Source organism: Eubalaena glacialis, unplaced genomic scaffold, assembly GCF_028564815.1.
Source record: "Eubalaena glacialis isolate mEubGla1 unplaced genomic scaffold, mEubGla1.1.hap2.+ XY H_1, whole genome shotgun sequence".
NCBI lineage: Eukaryota > Metazoa > Chordata > Mammalia > Artiodactyla > Balaenidae > Eubalaena > Eubalaena glacialis.
The window spans coordinates 4,570,353-4,591,261 of NW_026871150.1; the positions used below are offsets into that span (position 1 = coordinate 4,570,353).

The 20,909-nt window shown below is 37.5% G+C and overlaps 1 protein-coding gene across 1 annotated transcript in view; it reads left to right on the forward strand.

The window, feature by feature from the left end:
- Positions 1-5,164: 5,164 nt before the first annotated feature.
- Positions 5,165-20,909, forward strand: part of LOC133082956 (ELKS/Rab6-interacting/CAST family member 1-like) — a gene marked incomplete at its 3' end in the record, with an annotated part of 87,552 nt that continues 71,807 nt past the window's right edge. The window contains 2 exon segments of the mRNA XM_061179626.1: positions 5,165-5,578; positions 17,180-17,254. Coding sequence (XP_061035609.1) covers positions 5,165-5,578; positions 17,180-17,254 — 489 coding nt within the window.

Consider the following 20,909-nt stretch of genomic DNA (forward strand, 5'->3'; position numbering starts at 1 on the left):
ATTGTTACAGAATAAGAGTAATTCTCTCTGTTATAGGGGAAAGATATAATTTTCCAGGGACTTGATTTGCATCTACTATCCAGTAGCCATTTACTTTCAAAATAATGCGTGAAAATTTGTTTTTGTCAATCTTTCATCAAAAATTTATTGAGCACTTACTATACCAAACACTGTGCCGTGCCCTAGAGTAAAAAGATGAAAGTCCCAAGTTCTAGAAAGTTTTTCTTGAAGACAGATACAAAGAAATAAATTGCAGATTGGGCTGGTAAGTGCTCTTCTTAGGGACACATACGGTACAGCACAGATCAGAACATCACAGAGCCTGAGGATCGACTTGGGTGATGTTAGTAAGAATTATTATAAACTCTTTTGCATCTTGCATTGATAAAGTTTCCTCAATGTATGTATTTACATGTTTCAGAAAAAAAATCGTTCTTAATTTAACATGATAGGATGCAGTACTGGTATTTTTTCTAATGGTTATCTTGACAAATAGTGCATTGAACTCTCTGGGATACAGTATAACGTTTGTGATGATGACCATTTTCATGTATCCATAATATTCTTTTTCTGTAACTAAAAATAGCTCTAGACTCCTTGGTTCTGTCATTTTAGAAATCAGGATAAACTGGATCAAAGCGTTCTCTTGTTCAGAGAAACTAATGGAAGTTTTGCCTCAGAAGAGCTTCTGATATTTGTCTAAAACATATGAAGCATTGTTGTGATCTTTTGTTGTTTTTGAGATGTATTTTTCTAAAAAATGATCATAAACCCTATGAGAGATTTAAGAATTTTCATTACTATTGTTCACAACATGCTACCATTTCATTGAGATACAGCTTGGTGTAATTTTAGCACAATCCTTGGACTAAATTTTAAGCAGTTATTTTTCCAGTCTTCCAGCTCAAGCTGAGTGTTAGAGTGAGCAGAAGTAGACTAGTGAGTGTTGGTGTACAATCTGGAATGTGAGAAGTGTGAGATCATTTTGGAGAGTGTCATGAGCAGAATTCCCAAATAGAAATTTTCCTAATATCTGACATCTGAGATTGTCCTGCTAAATTCAGCATGTGTTTTTGGTCGGTCATGGTAAATGTCTGTGATATGTGCAGATATGCTCACTTTATCTTCAGTATGAATGTGCTAGAGAAAGAGCAGCCTGGCTTATTGCCTGCTGCTTCTTTCTTCTCCCAGGCGAGTTGGCAGGAATTTTTAATAAAGTGAATCTAGCTTGAATGTAGCCTAAAGAAGGGGTGCTGATTCCCATTTCAATGGAGAAAATTGCTGTGTAGCCTTCTCGGCTACCAGTCAGAGCATCATTTTAATTCTGTATTCTAATAAAATGGGTGCAAGCAGAGCTGAAGAAGCAGGGCACATTAGTCGTTGTATTTTCTTTCTTCACCAAAACAGTGCTTGCCATACTAGTATAATCACAAGTGCTAAAGTGTATGTGAGACTGTTAGCTGTCGTCAACATCTGTTTCTCCTGATTTGAATGAATTTGGTGATGAGTGTCCAGAAAAGGAGGGACAGTTGTACCTAGAAATCAGTTTCATTGTTGAATTTAACTTCTGATATTTCCCTGTGGGATAAACTTGCTCAGAATTTATTTGGATTTTTTGACTTCCAAAGGTAAAGAATGAAACTGGAGGTTGATTATAGGCTTCAGAGAATTAGCATTTTGACACGTCTTTTTATTAAGGATTTTGAACTCCAACAACTGTTGAGAATCTTTACAGCATGATGCGGGTAGTTAAATTTATTTAAAGAATCATATTCATGAATTCAAATACCTGATAATTTTATTGTAAATTTATTTTTCGTAAGACAAAGCCAGTGCTTTTCGAGAGTTTGAAGACTGCCATAATTGAAAGTTCACTACTTGCTAAGCATAATACCAAAACCAGAAACTGTAAAAGAAGAGGTTCTTATCTTTGCACTAAAAAAATTCTGTATTTACGTTGCCATAAACTATGTTAAAAGAAAAATGACAGATTTGGAAATATATTTGTAACATGCACAGCAGGCAAAAGGTTGTTTTCCAAATATAAAAAGATCTTAAAGTGGATTAGGAGAAAGGTTAAATGTCCCCAAAACAAAATGAGCAAAGAACAAGAACAGATGAGTCACAAAGGAAGGAATACAAAGTGCCTGTAGATATGTGAATAGATATTCAGTCTTACTTGTAATCAAAGAAAAGCCCAAAAAAGAAAGAAGAAAGAAAATACCCAGTTGTCAAAGGAATAGGAAAGTGCTCAGACATCGTTTGGTGGAAGTTTAAATCTGCACAGACCCTTTTAGAGATAATTTGTTGTGTGTATTAAAATCATAACTGCATACCCTCTGATCCAGGAATTCCACCTTTCAGAATTTATCTCCAGGAAAAATTTGGATAAATGTGCAGAGATATACATGTGAAGGTGCCTGTTATAATAGTGGAAAATGAGAACCAAACTAAATATTTATCAATAGTTATAAGTAAATTATTTAATATCAACACGTTGGAATTCTATGGCAGGCATATTTTTTCCCCAGTGTTTAAAATCGTTGTAAAATACAGCTTACATTCACCATGTTAAATTTACCATCTTAACCAATTTTCAGGTGTACAGTTCATAAGGTACATTCATACTGTTGTGCAGCCATCACCACCATCCATCTCCACAACTCTTCATCCTGTAAGACTGAATCTCTGCACCCATCAAACAGTCACTCCCTGTCTCCCGTCTCCCCAGCCCCTGGCAACCACTCTTGTGCTTCCTGTCTCTGTGAGGTGGACTGCTCTAGGGACCTCATGTAAGTGGACTCGTGTAATATTTGCCTTTTGTGACGGGCTTATTTCATTTGGCATAGTGTCCATCCATGTTGCAGCGTGTGTCAGCATTTCCTTCCTTTTTGAGGCTGAAAAATATCATTAGGCATTTTTTTTAATTTAATTTTTGGGTGGGTAGTACATACATTTAGTTCAAATTCAAGAGGAGGGTTAGGAGGAGAGAAAGATGGGAAGTGGCTGGGAAGTGACTGCAGATGTATATGGGATTTCTCTTAAGGGGTGATGGCAGTGTTCTAGAATTAGATAGTGATCAATGTATAACTTTTAATATGCTGAAAACTGCTGACTTACACACTTTAAACCGGTGAACTTTATGGTATGTGTGAATTATGTCTCAATAAAGCTATTATTAAAAAAATTTTCAATGTCAGTTACACCTCAGTTAAAAAAATTTTTATGCGGAATAGAATAAAGTTTTCTTACATGTTGTCCCCCAGTGATTCCAGTTCGTTCCTCCCTTCCTCCCTTCCTCCCTTCTTGCCTTCCTCCTTTCCCCCAAATAACCATTAATTATTTCCTGTGTAATATTACAGAAGTATTTTTATTTCTTATGATATTTTTTATTTATAGTAAATAGTAAATATTTATTGTTCCCTCCCTTTTAACCAAAGTGGTAGCAAATTGAACACAGCCAAGCAGGCATCTCTGAAGTCTTTTCTCTTATTTTTAAAGGTAAAAATGTCCCGTTTTATTGATTACTTGCTTACTGTAGGGGATTTAGATAGTACAAAAAAGTATGAAGAAAAATATAAAATCTACCCATACCCAGGCACTGGTAATTGTTTGTATCCTTTTAGACTTTTCTCTGCATGTTTATACTTTTTAAAAATTAGAGTCGCGATCATCCTATACTTGCTATTATATATCTGCTTTTTTACTCTTAATATGTTGTAACTGTAGTTTTTATCAGTAAATATAAATCTGCATTTAAAAAAATTGATGCATAGTATTAAACTGGGTGGACATTTCTCATTTACTTAACTCATCACCTATTAATATCCATTTAGGTTGTTTCTAATTTTGTCGCTGGTATAAACAACAGTGAGCGTCTTTGTACACTTGCCAGATCGTTTCCTTGAGATATTTACTGCTGTTTTGCAGTTTGCCAAAAATTTTAAACAATGTATGTTTTAACATATATGCCACAAAGATTTCAATGATATTATTAGCTCTGTGAAAAGATGGTGCAGGCATTTATATCCTCACTTTAAATATGAGGAATCTGAAACCCAGAAAGATGGCAATGTGTTCCAAATTAGGTTGCTCTTCAGTGTGAGAGCTGGAACTAAAACTCCTGTCTTCTGATTGTGGGTTAGTTTCCTTCCACTGCAGCACACTGCCAGACCTTGAATACCTTGAATACAAAAGGTGATTTTCTATTGTTGCTTCTTCATTTCTAAAAACATGATTCTTGATGTAACTTCCTTTTAGGTTCTTTGTATAATGTTCTAGAATTTACCCATTCAGATTAAAGGTTCATATACCTTCGTTAGGGATACAGGCTAAAGATATACCCTCTGAAACATTTTACTAGCTTATCTGCACTAACATTTTCATTTACTTACTCAAATTACTCACTTATATTGTTATCTTCTTCTGTATAAATAGCTCACACAGCCTCAGTTTTTTGTGTTTTGTTTTTTGTTTTTAAAGCTTCAAGTTATCTAATTACCTCTGGGTACTAGCTTCAGTGGGCTGCGAGAATTGCTTTAATTCGAATGCCAGCTCTATTACTTACTGTGTGATCTTGGGGTGAGTTATTTAAGTCTCTGTATGCCTGGTGTCATCATCAATAAAATTCAAATAACAGTACATGTGTTATAGTGAGGATTAAATGAATTAACACATAAGGAGTGCTAAGCACATTCTGGCATGCACTCATATGTTTATTATTTAATGTGGTAACTTAATTGTAAAGCACTTAAAGTCATTTTGTATTTTGACATCCTTTGTGTTTTTTGGTGAAATTTTTTGTATGATGTGTCCGTATTCCTATAGGTTTCCCCTGCCTTTCCCCACTCCTCACCTTCAGTTCCGTGTAATACCTTCCGTTAATCTTGAACAGTGTCTTTATTTAGTCAAGCAAAGTGAGGAGCTGCCAGACTTACCTTGTTTCCTGTTGGTAATAAACACAAATTAAATTACGGACATTTTACAGATTATCTCAATCAGTTTTAAAGACAGTGTAAAACAGAATAATGTGAATCCTCATTTGCTAAATGCAGGGTTCTGAGAGCTGTGGTAGCTGCTTTCTCATTCCCCGTAGTCTGCTTTGTTTCTGCTACTTGAGGAGGAAAGCTCATTTGGGTTTTCTTTTTTGTCTTTATACCAGCACATGCAAATGACAGTCCAGGCTCTCCAGGATGAATTGCGGATCCAGAGGGACCTGAACCAGCTGTTTCAACAGGATAGTAACAGTAGGACTGGTGAGCCTTGCGTGGCAGAGCTGACGGAGGAGAACTTCCAGAGGCTGCACACTGAGCATGAGCGGCAGGCCCAGGAGCTGTTCCTCCTTCGAAAGACTCTGGAGGAGATGGAGCTGCGGATTGAGACTCAGAAGCAAACCCTGAGCGCTCGGGACGAATCCATCAAGAAGCTTCTGGAGATGTTGCAGAGCAAGGGGCTTTCTGCTAAGGCTACTGAGGAGGACCACGAGAGAACAAGGAGACTGGCAGAGGCAGAGATGCATGTCCACCACCTCGAAAGCCTTTTGGAGCAGAAGGAAAAAGAGAACGCTCTGTTGAGAGAGGTGAGTGGCCACTTTCTCAGTTGTTAGGACTGTCTTTTTCTCCTGATTAGTCAGCATTTTGACCTAGATAAATTTATATGCTCTCCTGAGCTAGTGCAAGGGAATTTCTTCTTTCTTACCTAAGTTCTGCACTGATTTCTGTTCTGATTTGCTGTCTTGTATGAGATGACATTGGCTGGCATGTATACTGGTTTAATACCTTTCTGGGTTTTTTTTCCCCCTCCTGATTTCTGTAGACTCATTTTGTTGCTAGAGGGGCACAGAATTTTCTTGATTTGTTCCTCATCTATTGATTTGTTCATAGAGACACACACAACAAAACCAGAATTAGAGTAGCTAACTACTGCTCAATTTTAAAATATTAATAATTGAAAGTAAGTGATTCCCTCAGTTTCGGTGTGCTTATAAAGTCCTAGGCAGCAGTAATGGATGTTTGCCCTGTGGTTTCTATGGAAACTGTTGCCTTGCTGTAAAAGATACGTGATAAAAATTATTTGCTGCCCTGGAGGCACAGCTAGAGGGAATGATACAGAGGTATGCTGTCACTTACTTCTAGAGAGGAAACTCAGACTTTAGCTGACCATTGTGTCTACTGATAAGTTTTCACTTTTCTATGTAATGCTTCATTTTAAGAAAGCTTAAGTGAAGAATTCATCTTACATTGAATTAAAAAAAAATGACAGCTCTACTTCTCTATATGAGGTCAGAGTCTTCAGATAATTTTCACATTTGGATAGGGGGAAAAAAAATCTCAGAACTATTTTAGTGCCAGTCTGAATAATCCCTTTTTAAATGAAGGGTGAGGAAGGCGGTTAAAAGCAGCAAAACAGCGACTTCCCTGATGATGGCAACGGTCTGTATCTGCTCTCTGCAATATGGTAGCCACTGGCTGCATGTGACTGTTGGGCAGTTGAAATGTGGTTAGTGTGACTGAGGAACTGAAATTTAAATCTTATTTAAATATAACTAATTTAAAATTAAATTCAATTAATCAAATTTAAATTTAAGTATCTCTGTGTAGGTAGTGGCTACTGTATTAGGTAGTGCAGCGATGCATAATGCATAATGCGGGTAATGTTACCCGCTTTTCTTAATAATTTGTCTTGAACATCTTTCTTTGTCAGTACATGTAGAGTTTTGTAATTTCAGCTGAATTTATAATGTTCTGTTGCATTTATTTATATTTCTTACTGTTGAAAATTTAGACTACTGTTAATTTTTCATTATTATAAAACTGTGCTGCACTGAATATCCCTAACCATATATCCCTGTACATTAATTTGTTTCTTTAGCATAAATTTCCAGAAATGAATTTGCTCAGGGTGTGTACGTTTTCAAAACTCTGAATATCAGTCTTGTCTCCCAGAGTGATTGGACCAGTTTATCCTCCCAGAAGCATATACTGTATTTTTACGGTTAATCTGCAGCTATGTACGTTACAATCTTCAAATTACTGGACTGTATTGTTTTAGAAAGTTTTCTATCAACTACTGTGTTGTAGGCACCATCCTGAGTTTCTTTCAGTTTACTAAGAGTTTATATTTTAATGAGGTAACCTGGAGCCTGGCCATAGAACATTGTAAGAGAAGGTGTAATCATCTCAAATAGCATGCAGCATGAAAACCCTATCAGCATCGTGATGAACTTTGAATGTTACGTTTTTACTCCTTCTGTTCTGAATATTTCAACCTGTGCCCATTTATTTTTGAGTTTTGGAGTTAATAAATAGTGAATAGTTAAGGATTATGAAAAGCCACAGTGTTATTCTGGCAGAGAACAACCAGCAATGTGGTGAATTTGAACAAGTAGTAGGAAAAAACATGAATTTAAGACTAATTTTGAAGTAACAAGCTCTACAAATATTAAGTCCCACTTCTGAACATAATGTGGAAAGAAATATAGGCCTTGTTAGTTGTATCAATACACAATTCCAGTTGCCATTAGTAATGTAGCGTCATCTTACAGGAAACACAGTCTTATGGATTAAAATTATTTAAGAGCAAGTAGAAGTGATTGCTTCAGGAACACATGTTTAGAATGCTGGTTCTCTTTTCTTTTTCTCCTACTTGCCTTCAAGACTTAGCTCAAATTTCAGTTCTTCTGTGAAGTCTTCCTTGTGCAGCTCTATACATATATGTAGATGAGCCAGTAATATTATAGTATACTTCCATGTGTGTTTCTTCATTGTTCACTTAATTTTTTGCACCAAGGATGTAGATATATATATCTATATATAGATATATATAGATATATATATGAAATTTTATCTTGTCAGTGTCTTAACAAATGCACAGTGGGTACTCAAGAAATGTTGGTTGAATAAGTTGAAATGTAGGGAAAGAAGTTTAAGCCTGGAGCTTACAGAAGGAAGGATAGCTTTTCCAATTCTTTTTTCTCCAGTGTGACCACTGGTTGCTAAAACCTAACGAAGGTTAGAAAACAAACTAAAACCCCAAACCAGTTTTGCTTATGAGTTTAGGTATAGAAGTTATAAATAAGATATTGGCAGATAAAATCAGCATTATGATAAAAGGATAATATTCTGACCAAAAGGAGTTTATTCTAGGAATCCAGAATGGCTCAATATGTCATTCACAGTTATAATTTGTAATAGGTGAAAGGAAAAGATAACCTTGTAGTGTTTGATAGCTATCTCAAAGACATTAGATAAAATGTTAGACACTTTGAAAACTAAACTAAATGAACTAAAAATAAGAATTGAATGATACCTTTATAGCATGATTTAAATAAAACAACTCAGTAAATGTGTATGATAAACATATTTTAAACTAGTAGCCAGAATTGTGCTTACTCTGACGTATACTGAGGCGCATCCATTAAAGTTAGGGAGAGGCAAAGATACTGTTCATCAGTATTTACATTATTCTGGAAGTGTTAGGCAGTGCTGTTAGATAAGGAAAATGGAATAAATAATATCAGTAACGGTAATGGAAAGGATAGGGCTAAATTTTCATTACAATGTAGATGGGAACATTAATATAAAGATGCTGCTTTCCCCCAACTCTGTGAATTTAGTGTAATCCCAATAGGAATATTCTTGACACGTGCCCAAATGATGTTGCAGTTTCTTTGCAAGAAGAACAGTGCGGGAACACTTGTTTAAGCAGCTCATGATATATGTGTTTTAAACCCAGTGATATTAAAATCTGTGGTACTGGCACAGTAATAGATAGCTAGATTGATGAGACAGAATAGAACCCAGAAATAATATAGTTTTAAGCATATGATACATGTTTGGGAATAATCGCCATCTATTTGGAAAACCGTACATAGTTACATCAAATTAAGTTCTAGATGAAATAAAGAGCTACTTGTTAAAAAATAACAACACTAGAAGAGAATGTAAGAAAAAGGTTTTAATACAATCTTGAGACAGGAAAGAATCTTTTCTTGCCATAGCAAGAGGCTTAAACAATTAAATTTGTGTATGTTAGAAAATACAGGTAACAGAAGCTAAAATGGTAATTTGGAGTAAAGCTTTGTAACATTTGGCTCGACTGTTTCGTTTCCAGAGTGACAAGGTGCTAGAGGCACTCGGCACAGCCTTTCTTTGCTCATTACTCAACAAACATCCATTGAGCTTCTAGAATGTATGTGACCCTGGGATACACGCTGAGTATACATTTTTCATGTCAGAACACATGGTCTGTGCCCTCCTAGAACTTAAAAATCTGGTGAGAGACAATAAACTGATAATTATGAGAGGAAATAAATTAGTTGAGTCTAATTATGTTGGGAGAGGGGATAAACAGGGTAAGCATCTTTGAGGAGGTACGCTTTAAGGGAGATCTGAAGAAAGTTGAAACAGTCTTGCTGAGCATTTGGGTAAAATCATTTCATGAAGAAGGTTAACAGTTTCAAAGGCCGGATGAGAAGTTTTCAGGAGACAGCAAGGAGACTAGAGGACAAAAGCATGTTGTCTAAGGGGAAAACAGGCATGAGATGAGAGGTTGAAGAGGTAGCCAGGGCCAGAGTCATTCATTCCATTCATCAGATATTTATTGGGCACTAACCCATGTGCAGAGCACAAGGAAATATAGTAGCAGTGAACAAAACAAAAATCCATGCCCTCTAGGAGACAAAGCACTTGCCTTCAGGGTCCCTGCAGGTAATGCAACAATTTTATTCAAAGTGCAAGAGAAAACTGCACCAATGTTTAATCAAGGGAGTGATCTAGTTTAGCTTTTAAAATCTACTCTGGCTGTGTTGAGAATAAATGGGGGAGGGAGAATTACAAGTGAACAAGGAAGTCTAATAAAGAACTTAACAACTCTAGGTTGGGTGAGTGGTGACTTGAAATGGCTATTGTGCATTATATCACTAGTGTGTCAAGAAAGGCAGAAAGAATTGAGAGCTGGCAACACTGGGATATCCATAGGTTTTATTATTATTGGATTATTGTCCATCTTTTAAAAAAGCGGGTTTTCATCAGTTCCAAGACTCATAGTTTTTCCCATCTCAACAGTATGAAATTGAGTTAATAAGTCTTATCCTTGATGGCATCTTAAAATCTCTGTCAGCAAGGCCACAGTCCTGCTTGATTTGTTTGCCTGTGTACTCACAAACAGTTAACAGCTGCTCATTTTAGTCAATGTTGTGAGTATTGTTGCTATTTCTCATGTTAACTTTAGCTGTTGTTCAGTATGTCTTCAGTAATATTATGCTGTGAACCAGCATTGAAACAGTTATTGGTATGGAGAAAGTTACAAAACAGTTCAAAATGATATATGATTAAACTTTATGGTTAAATAAGTAAAAAAGGGTCTTGCAATCAGTATAAAATAAAAATTCTGAATGATAGAAGCTTGGGTCATGGTTTATTTGGAGGCATTTCCTTCTTTTCTTTCCAGCACATTAAACAGTGGTTTACCTTACAATCTTTCCAGCACATTAAACAGTGGTTTACCTTAAAATCAGTGGCATCTTAGATTTGATGAAATACAGTAACATTAAAATGGCATTCATATCCAGGAACATTTGTGATTAGTCTTCCATTTTGTTTATGAACATGATTCTGTAGATAGCAGGTAAATAATTCCCCCAAATAAAAGCCAAAGAAGAAAAACAAAAATTAAATTAAGCATTGTATTTTCTGTTTGTACTGAAATTACATTGTTACGTGACTTATTGTTAGATTTTGTATTGTTTACTGGAGTGCCTTTCCTTTGATGGATAGAAGCGTGAAGACATCTATTGGACACATACTGAACTACAGTCAAGACGTGGTTAGTGCCTGGGGCCAGGCGTATGGAGTTTTAACAGGCTTTACAGGTGATTCTGTGATACACCAAAGTTTGGTTCTCAGTCTGTTGGCACAACATACCTGAATTGGCTATGGAATTTTTGGATTGGCTATCCATATGCATACCAAGCATTGTCTATAGGCTGAATAAATATTTCAGTTCTATATGTGCTCCTGTTTTTTTGAAATGTAGATCCTATTGTGATGAATAAAATACTAATTTGTTGGGAATTCCCTGGCGGTCCAGTCGTTAGGACTCCACGCTTCCACTGCAGGGGCCACGGGTTCGATTCCTGGTCGGGGAACTAAGATCCGCATGATGCACGACATGGCCAAAAAAAAAAAAGAAAAGAAATTAAAATACTAATTTGTTTTAAAACATTTACACGTATGTTAATTTTGGTCTCTATAATATTTTAGTCAACAAACCTTGTTTAGTACAACTGCTCTCATGTTAAGATTTGCAGCAGTGTTTGAGGTTTAAAAGCCCTACTCTTAATCTACAGATTCAATGCAATCCCTATCAAACTACCACTGGCATTTTTCAGAGAACTAGAACAAAAAATTTCACAATTTGTATGGAAACACAAAAGACCCTGAATAGCCAAAGCAATCTTGAGAATGAAAAACGGAGCTGGAGGAATCAGGCTCTGTGACTTCAGACAATACTACAAAGCTACAGTAATCAAGACAGTATGGTACTGGCACAAAAACAGAGATATAGATTAATGGAACAGGATAGAAAGCCCAGAGATAAACCCACGCACCTATGGTCCCCTTATCTTTGATAAAGGAGGCAAGAATATACAGTGGAGAAAAGACAACCTCTTCAATAAGTGGTGCTGGGAAAACTGGACAGGTACATGTAAAAGAATGAAATTAGAACACTGCCTAACACCATACACAAAAATAAACTCAAAATGGATTAAAGACCTAAGTGTAAGGCCACACACTATCAAACTCTTAGAGGAAAACATAGGCAGAACACTCTATGACATAAATCACAGCAAGATCCTTTTTGACCCAGCTCCTAGAGAAATAGAAATAAAAAGAAAAATAAACAAATGGGGCCTAATGAAACTTAAAAGCTTTTGCACAGCAAAGGAAACCATAAACAAGATGAGAAGACAACCCTCAGAATGGGAGAAAATATTTGCAAATGAAGCAACTGACAAAGGATTAAACTCCAAAATTTACAAGCAGCTCATGCAGCTCAATATCAAAAAAACAAACAATCCAATCCAAAAATGGGCAGAAGACCTAAACAGACATTTCTCCAAAGAAGATATACAGATTGCCAACAAACACATGAAAGAATGCTCAACATCATTAATCATTAGAGAAATGCAAATCAAAACTACAATGAGATATGATCTCACACCAGTCAGAATGGCCATCATCAAAAAATCTACAAACGATAAATGCTGGAGAGGGTGTGGAGAAAAGGGAACCCTCTTGCACTGTTGGTGGGAATGTAAATTGATACAGCCACTATGGAGCACAGTATGGAGGTTCCTTAAAAAACTAAAAATAGAACTACCATACAACCCAGCAATCCCACTACTGGGCATATACCCTGAGGAAACCATAATTCAAAAAGAGTCATGTACCAAAATGTTCATTGCAGCTCTATTTACAATAGACAGGACATGGAAACAACCTAAGTGTCCATCAACAGATGAATGGCTAAAGAAGATGTGGCACATATATACAGTGGAATATTACTCAGCCATAAAAAGAAATGAAATTGAGTTATTTGTAGTGAGGTGGATGGAGTTAGAGTCTGTCATACAGAGTGAAGTAAGTCATAAAGAGAAAAACAAATACCGTATGCTAACACATATATATGGAATCTAAGAAAAAAAAAAAAAAAAAAGGTCATGAAGAACCTAGGGGCAAGACGTGAATAAAGACACAGACCTACTAGAGAATGGCCTTGAGGATATGGGGAGGGGGAAGGGTAAGCTGTGACAAAGTGAGAGAGTGGCATGGACATATATACACTACCAATCGTAAAATAGATAGCTAGTGGGAAGCAGCCGCATAGCACAGGGAGATCAGCTTGGTGCTTTGTGACCACCTAGAGAGGTGGGATAGGGAGGGTGGGAGGGAGGGAGACGCAAGAGGGAAGAGATATGGGAACATATGTATATGTATAACTGATTCACTTTGTTATAAAGCAGAAACTAACACACCATTGTAAAGCAATTATACTCCAATAAAGATGTTAAAAAAAAAAAGGTGTCAGATATGGGGATATATGTATATGTATAGCTGATTCACTTTGTTATAAAGCAGAAACTAACACACCATTGTAAAGCAATTATACTCCAATAAAGATGTTCAAAAAAAAAAAAAAAAAGCCCTATTCTTTAACTAGGTTCTAGGCTAGGAATTTTGGCTCTAACATGTCTGAGGAATGCCCACCTGTATCTTTGGCAGTTGTCAGGTAAAAGCAGAGGAGGTTAGAGGGAAAAAAAGAGAAATAAACATATATAGAAAAAAAATAGAAACCTTGGACAAAGAGTAGGAAGAATTAAAAAAGAAAAAGGGTCCCTAGTTAGTTTTCCCTTTCCTAGTGATTTTGGAAAGTGTGAACAGTTGCATCGCATAACTTACTGATTCAGGTTATCCTTCCTCATCTTTTTTTTTTTTTGGTGTGTCATTTGTACCTCATTTCCATTTTGACAGGAAGATATGTTTTCTCAGAAGCATGCTGTTACTTGAGATGGTAAAGGGTCAAAGTGCAGTGCTGTCTGACAACGGCGGAGTTGAGGTACAGGAGGAGTAGTGAGGGTTCCTTCTTCACTTCTCCGTGTGGAGTACAGTAAGCCCAGAACTTGTGTGGAGGATTGAAATCTGCTGAAGGGACGTCTACCCTTGAACCAAGGGTGCTGGAGGCTAAAACCTGAAACTTGAAAGAAAGAAATTTCAGACATAAGTACTACTTTTCAGTCACAAATGCTCCTTTCTCTCAGTTGTGTAAGTAAATGTTGACTTACTTTTAAAAAGAAAGAAACTACTAACAACAGAGAAATTTTGTTCCTAACTTGTTTGTTTTCTTTCTCTAGTCATTATTCTTTATTAAATCAGTGAGAGGAACTGAACACATTTTCTACCGTGTACCACAGTTGACAGTATAACCAGATCCAGATAATTCTACCTGTATGAATCTCTGGGCTTTCTTTAATTTGTGTAGAGTGAAAATTTTCAGGCTAAAAAGAGCTGAATAAAGCAAGCACTAGCACATTCGACTTCTTACATTTGTCTGAATGGTACATTCTTTTTTATTCCCAGAGTCCTCTCCCTTTATTAACAGTGCAGGAGTCAGAGGCTCGATGTGCTCTCTGGGAAAGGCGAGTTGGTCAGCCCACTGACTGCAGGATGTGTTCATAATGAGCTTTAATGCGCAGGCCTTTGAATGGAGATCTGTTACGACTGATGGGTTTTACAAGATCTTAACAGGAAAGCTTTATGCCTGCGAATGGTTTAAAGTGCACCCTAGTTCCTTAGCAGAGGAGGATTTTTTTTTATTCAAATGGATTTCTTTCCTTATATATTGCTGATATGCTTGCTAGAGTTTAAAATGAAATTGTGATAGTTTCACTGTAAAGCATTTGGAAATTTCCCTAATTTGGAAGTAGGTAATGGGAAAGACGTCATATGAAATTAGTTCAGGGTCTGAATTGTGAGATATTTCAAAGAAATGCAGTTTTAGTATTTCAAGTAGATACAGAAACACTAAGTGAAAAATGTGAAGTGTAGGTTAGAGGACTTTATTAAGAGGTGATGATTATTTACAATTAGCAGGATTCATTTTATTTTTGTTACATTTTAAAGTTTGCAGTCATTTATTAAACATATTATTAAATATCTGTGTGCCCAATTTATCACCTGTTTACAGTGTAGGGAGTAGATTCAGTGTGGACAGACTGGAGGCTGGGGGGTAACTGATGAGTTTGTTGTTTTAATGCAGGTGAGAGGTGATTATGGCCTGAACTGATGTGTTCAGATTTTGTCCTGGATTAATGTGTTCTGCATTTTACTGTCTTAATGAAGTGTTTTATCTTGCAGGGGTTAATTGTGGATTAACTCGATCCTTAACGAGACTTGCTTTTACACTCTGTTGGCTCTAGTCTAGGTAGCCTTCCCTCCAGGGCTAGACTGTCTCTGCTCCTAAGACGTGGCCTTTCTGGTGTCTCTGCTCAGTGCCTCTGATGTTCTCTCCACTCTGGCTCTTTGGAGCTTGAATTCTTCCCAGCCCCATGTGAGTGCAGGTAGTTGCTCAACTCATAGCTCTCTGGTAGTTGTTCTTTGACACTGTGGAGTCTTTCCCTGTACGTGCAGGCTTAGTATTTGGTCAGACTCCAGGGGACCCCTGCCAGATCAGACACTGCTGCTCTTCTGGCTAGCTTCTTCCTCTGTGTCATTCTGCTCTGCACATTTCTCCTGTCTTTGGGACTCTTACCCACTGATCTGTCTTCTGAGCTCTGCGGGACTGCTGTTTTCTGTTTGGTCTTCCTCTCCCTGCATCACATATTGGATAGCAAGTCCGGACCATAACCTTGTTAGTTTCTCTTCTCTCAAGGATCATACTCCTGTGCTGCTTGTTTTCCAGCGTCTGAAAACAGTTGCTTTATGCATTTTTGTCTAATTTTAACATAGTTTATGACAGGAGGGCTAGTCTTCTGTCTGTTATGATCAGATTGTGTTGACCTTGCAGAGGGTGAGAAGTAAATAGGAAACTCGTTGAAGGATTGAAAACAGACTATTGCCATGATTTGTTGATGCTTTATCTAGAGTACACCATTGCTTTCTTTAAAATGGACAGAGGAAATGAAAGGAAACTTAACTCGAGGCTGTTGTAGTAATCTAGGCTTAAACTAGACTGGAAATGGAGTGAAATGATAAATTCAAGAAATCTTTTGAAGCTGGAACAATTAGGACCTGCTCTGGAAGGTGGTAGGAAGTGAAGATGTGGGAGGAATGAAAGGAGACACTGTGCTGTTTGGCTTGAACCACCGGGAGGGTAATGCCATTTAAGGAGATGGGCAAGACTCATCAGTCTTCAGAGGAGGGGCTAGGTTAAAGAGGAGAAAATCACGAGTTTTGTTTTGGATGAAATAAGTTTGAGTGACCTAGTAAACATCTATATACATGTCAAATGGGCAGAGCAGAGGGCAGGGCTAGAATTTCACCAGCACTGTTCAGATGGAAAATATCCATCTGTATTCTCTGCCATCACTAGGGGCTGTACCAGGGTACTCTGGAAGTACTGGCTGACTCAGAGACATTCACAGAATCTGACAAGAAAATAGCCTGAGGAGGTCTGGTAACTTCAGGGTGATCCTTGAAGACCCTAACTGTGATATTCTGCCCTCTCCTTCCTTCCTTTCTGATCCTGAACGCACTGACATTTGGATTGAAAAAAGTAGCTATGTTTTTCTGCCATTTGCTACCTGTAGACTGTTTAGGAAAGTTGTTCAGCAGTCTTACCTTCTTTTTTTTTCTGATTGTAGCCGCTCTGGAGAGAGATTTCCATCGTAGACAGCCCGGTGGTTGTTGCTCTGGGGGAGGATGCTATGCAAAGGAGGTTGTCAACACAAATGCTTTCAGTTGTTTTGTACAGTGCGGACTGTGACTACTTTGATTTCTCCTTTTTCTTTTTTTTAAAATAAATTTATTTATTTTTGGCTGTGTTGGGTCTTCGTTGCAGTGCGCGGGCTTCTCATTGCGGTGGCCTTTCTTGTTGCGGAGCACGGGCTCTAGGCGCGCGGGCTTCAGTAGTTGTGGCTCATGGGCTCTAGAGCGCAGGCTCACTAGTTGTGGCGCATGGGCTTAGTTGCTCTGCAGCATGTGGGATCTTCCCGGACCAGGGCTCGAACCCATGTCCCCTGCATCGGCAGGCGGATTCCTAACCACTGCGCCAGCAGGGAAGTCCTGATTTCTCCTTTTAAAAAGGGACTATTTCTAATCCCCTTTTTGGATTGTTTGGAGTTCTGATAATATGTCTTGGAGTCCTGTGGAAGAGTGACACACAACCTGGGGATGTGCCTTAGCTTCACTTCTTGTGGTGGCTGGGGTCTGTGTGACTTACCGTGTATAACCAGGTGTGCAGAGACGGGGACCCTCCTGTACCCCTTAGCCTGAATGCAGTCTGTGTGCTCCCTGGTCCACAGGGAAAGGTCAGGAAGACAGAAAGTGGATCAGAGTGTCTTACAAGGCCGGGGTAGTCATCTTTGCATGTAACTACTACTCCCTCGCCTCTCCACTCCCCTCTTGAAAAAATGAGAGTGAAAAGGAGGACACTTACTCTCTTTTTTGCTTCTCTTGTATAGGAGATGCATCGGAGATTTGAGAATGCCCCCGATTCTGCCAAAACTAAAGCTCTGCAAACTGTTATCGAAAGGAAGGTAAGTGAGAACTTCCTAAGGAATCTTATGTGTCATTTCACACTTTAATGTGTGAGTTTAAGAAAGTGGTATGTAATAATAGTTCACTCATTTTGTAGACTGAGAAGAAATAGTAAGACTTAATGAAAATGACACATTGAAAGAACTTCAGTTTCGTTTCCTCTTGTCCAGCATTTCTTGGAGTCAGCTGTTCTCAAACCTTTTGATATCAGGGCCCCTTATTCTCTTAAAATGACTCATTTCATTTGTCGTTAAGAAAATGTCCGCCAAATACCAAGTTTGTGTGTCAGTTCTTCTCTCGAGTTAAGAATAGGGTTCCGTGAAAAAAGTACCTGATTGGGCGTGCAGCTCACAGAGCACCCAGTGCTGTCCTGGGAGCGGCGTCACACCCAGGTGCAGCAGCCGGGCCTGGCCCCTTCCTGTGTCGTCACACAGCATGGTACAGAGATACATACTCAAGGGCTGAGCATGTGAAGAGTCACCAGGGACATTCCTAAGTGAGCCAGTGTTTTAAAAATGTTCTTTCTTACTTTTTTTTTTTTTTTTCCACACACACTGTATTTTATTTTTACAAGAGATAAATAGACTGACACCAAGCATTGTACATGGATGACCACAACAAAAGCAACAATGATTGCAATTACCAAACATGAAACACACTCATACTATGTCATAATATTGACATTCAGTCCAGTAATCCTCCACTGTAACAGCTCCTTTACTTTGCAGTGAAAATTGATTTGTATATTCTTTGCCTCTGAGTTCTTGTGGGATTTTTTCTTTTTTTAAATTCAACCAGAAAGTCACAAAAATTATACTCATCCTCATCAGTTCACTCAGTCCCATGTAATTAATTTTTTTTTTTTCATCTTGATCTTTTGTTAGCACTTTTATGAGCTCATCAGTTTTTCATTAGAGTTCTGAAAATGCTTATTCATTCAGTTCAGCAGTACAGTCAGGTACCAGAAACCTGTACTTGTCAGAGTCTTTTCCATGAATTTCCTGAAGATGAAACCCTTTTATAGGAACATATTTACAAAAGCATCAGAGTACACCCAGAACTGTCTGTAAATGACAAAAGACTTAAAAATGACCACGGTTAAAGATTTGATGAAAGTTCATAATAATGCAGTTGACAAGAAAATTAGTTATTTCTGAGATATACATTTTAAAGTAATAACTAGGATTATGACTTATAACATTATACCAGAACATATAAGATTTTTAGAAATTTCATGTAATGTCTGAAACATTAATATTAACATATTTCCATACAAATAACCCAATGAAAGTTTAGTATTAGTTGTTTTGTTTGTTTGTTTATACTGCAGGTTCTTATTAGTCATCAATTTTATACACATCAGTGTATACATGTCAATCCCGATCGCCCAATTCAGCACACCACTATCCCCACCCCACCGCAGTTTTCCCCCCTTGGTGTCCATATGTCTGTTCTCTACATCTGTGTCTCAACTTCTGCCCTGCAAACCGGCTCATCTGTACCATTTTTCTAGGTTCCACATACATGCGTTAATATACAATATTTGTTTTTCTCTTTCTGACTTATTTTACTCTGTATGACAGTCTCTAGATCCATCCACGTCTCAACAAATGACTCAATTTCGTTCCTTTTTATGGCGGAGTAATATTCCATTGTATATATGTACCACAACTTCTTTATCCATTCGTCTGTTGATGGGCATTTAGGTTGCTTCCATGACCTGGCTATTGTAAATAGTGCTGCAATGAACATTCGGGTGCATGTGTCTTTTTGAATTACGGTTTTCTCTGGGTATATGCCCAGTAGTGGGATTGCTGGGTCATATGGTAATTCTATTTTTAGTTTTTTAAGGAACCTCCATATTGTTCTCCATAGTGGCTGTATCAATTTACATTCCCACCAACAGTGCAAGAGGGTTCCCTTTTCTCCACACCCTCTCCAGCATTTGTTGTTTGTAGATTTTCTGATGATGCCCATTCTAATTGGTGTGAGGTGATACCTCATTGTAGTTTTGATTTGCATTTCTCTAATAATTAGTGATGTTGAGCATCTTTTCATGTGCTTCGTGGCCGTCTGTATGTCTTCTTTGGAGAAATGTCTATTTAGGTCTTCTGCCCATTTTTGGATTGGGTTGTTTGTTTCTTTAATATTGAGCTGAATGAGCTGTTTATATATTTTGGAGATTAATCTTTTGTCCGTTGATTCGTTTGCAAATATTTTCTCCCATTCTGAGGGTTGTCTTTTCGTCTTGTTTATGGTTTCCTTTGCTGTGCAAAAGCTTTGAAGTTTCATTAGGTTCCATTTGTTTATTTTTGTTTTTATTTCCATTACTCTAGGAGGTGGATCAAAAAAGATCTTGCTGTGATTTATGTCAAAGAGTGTTCTTCCTATGTTTTCCTCTAAGAGTTTTATAGTGTCCAGTCTTACATCTAGGTCACTAATCCATTTTGAGTTTATTTTTGTGTATGGTGTTAGGGAGTATACTAATTTCATTCTTTTACATGTAGCTGTCCAGTTTTCCCAGCACCACTTATTGAAGAGACTGTCTTTTCTCCATCGTATATCTTTGCCTCCTTTGTCATAGATTAGTTGACCATAGGTGCATGGGTTTATCTCTGGGCTGTCTATCTTGTTCCATTGATCTATGTTTCTGTTTTTGTGCCAGTACCATATTGTCTTGATTACTGTAGCTTTGTAGTATAGTCTGAAGTCAGGGAGTCTGAATCCTCCAGCTCCGTTTTTTTCCCTCAAGACTGCTTTGGCTATTCGGGGTCTTTTGTGTCTCCATACAAATTTTAAGATGATTTTTTCTAGCTCCGTAAAAAATGCCATTGGTAATTTGATAGGGATTGCATTGAATCTGTAGATTGCTTTGGGTAGTATAGTCATTTTCACAATGTTGATTTTTCCAATCCAAGAACATGGTATATCTCTCCATCTGTTGGTATCATCTTTAATTTCTTTCATCAGTGTCTTATAGTTTTCTGCATACAGGTCTTTTGTCTCCCTAGGTAGGTTTATTCCTAGGTATTTTATTCTTTTTGTTGCAATGGTAAATGGGAGTGTTTCCATAATTTCTCTTTCAGATTTTTCATCATTAGTGTATAGGAATGCAAGAGATTTCTGTGCATTAATTTTGTATCCTGCAACTTTACCATATTCATTAATTAGCTCTAGCAGTTTTCTGGTGGCAGTTTTAGGATTCTCTAGGTATAGTATCATGTCATCTGCAAACAGTGACAGTTTTACTTCTTCTTTTCCAATTTGGATTCCTTTTATTTCTTTTTCTTCTCTGATTGCCGTGGCTAGGACTTCCAGAACTGTGTTGAATAATAGTGGTGAGAGTGGACATCCTTGTCTCGTTCCTGATCTTAGAGGAAATGCTTTCAGTTTTTCACCGTTGAGAATGATGTTTGCTGTGGGTTTGTCATATATGGCCTTTATTATGTTGAGATAGGTTCCCTCTATGCCCACTTTCTGGAGAGTTTTTATCATAAATGGGTGTTGAATTTTGTCAAAAGCTTTTTCTGCATCTATTGAGATGATCATATGGTTTTTATTCTTCAATTTGTTAATATGGTGTATCACATTGATTGATTTGCGTATATTGAAGAATCCTTGCATCCCTGGGATAAATCCCACTTGCTTGTGGTG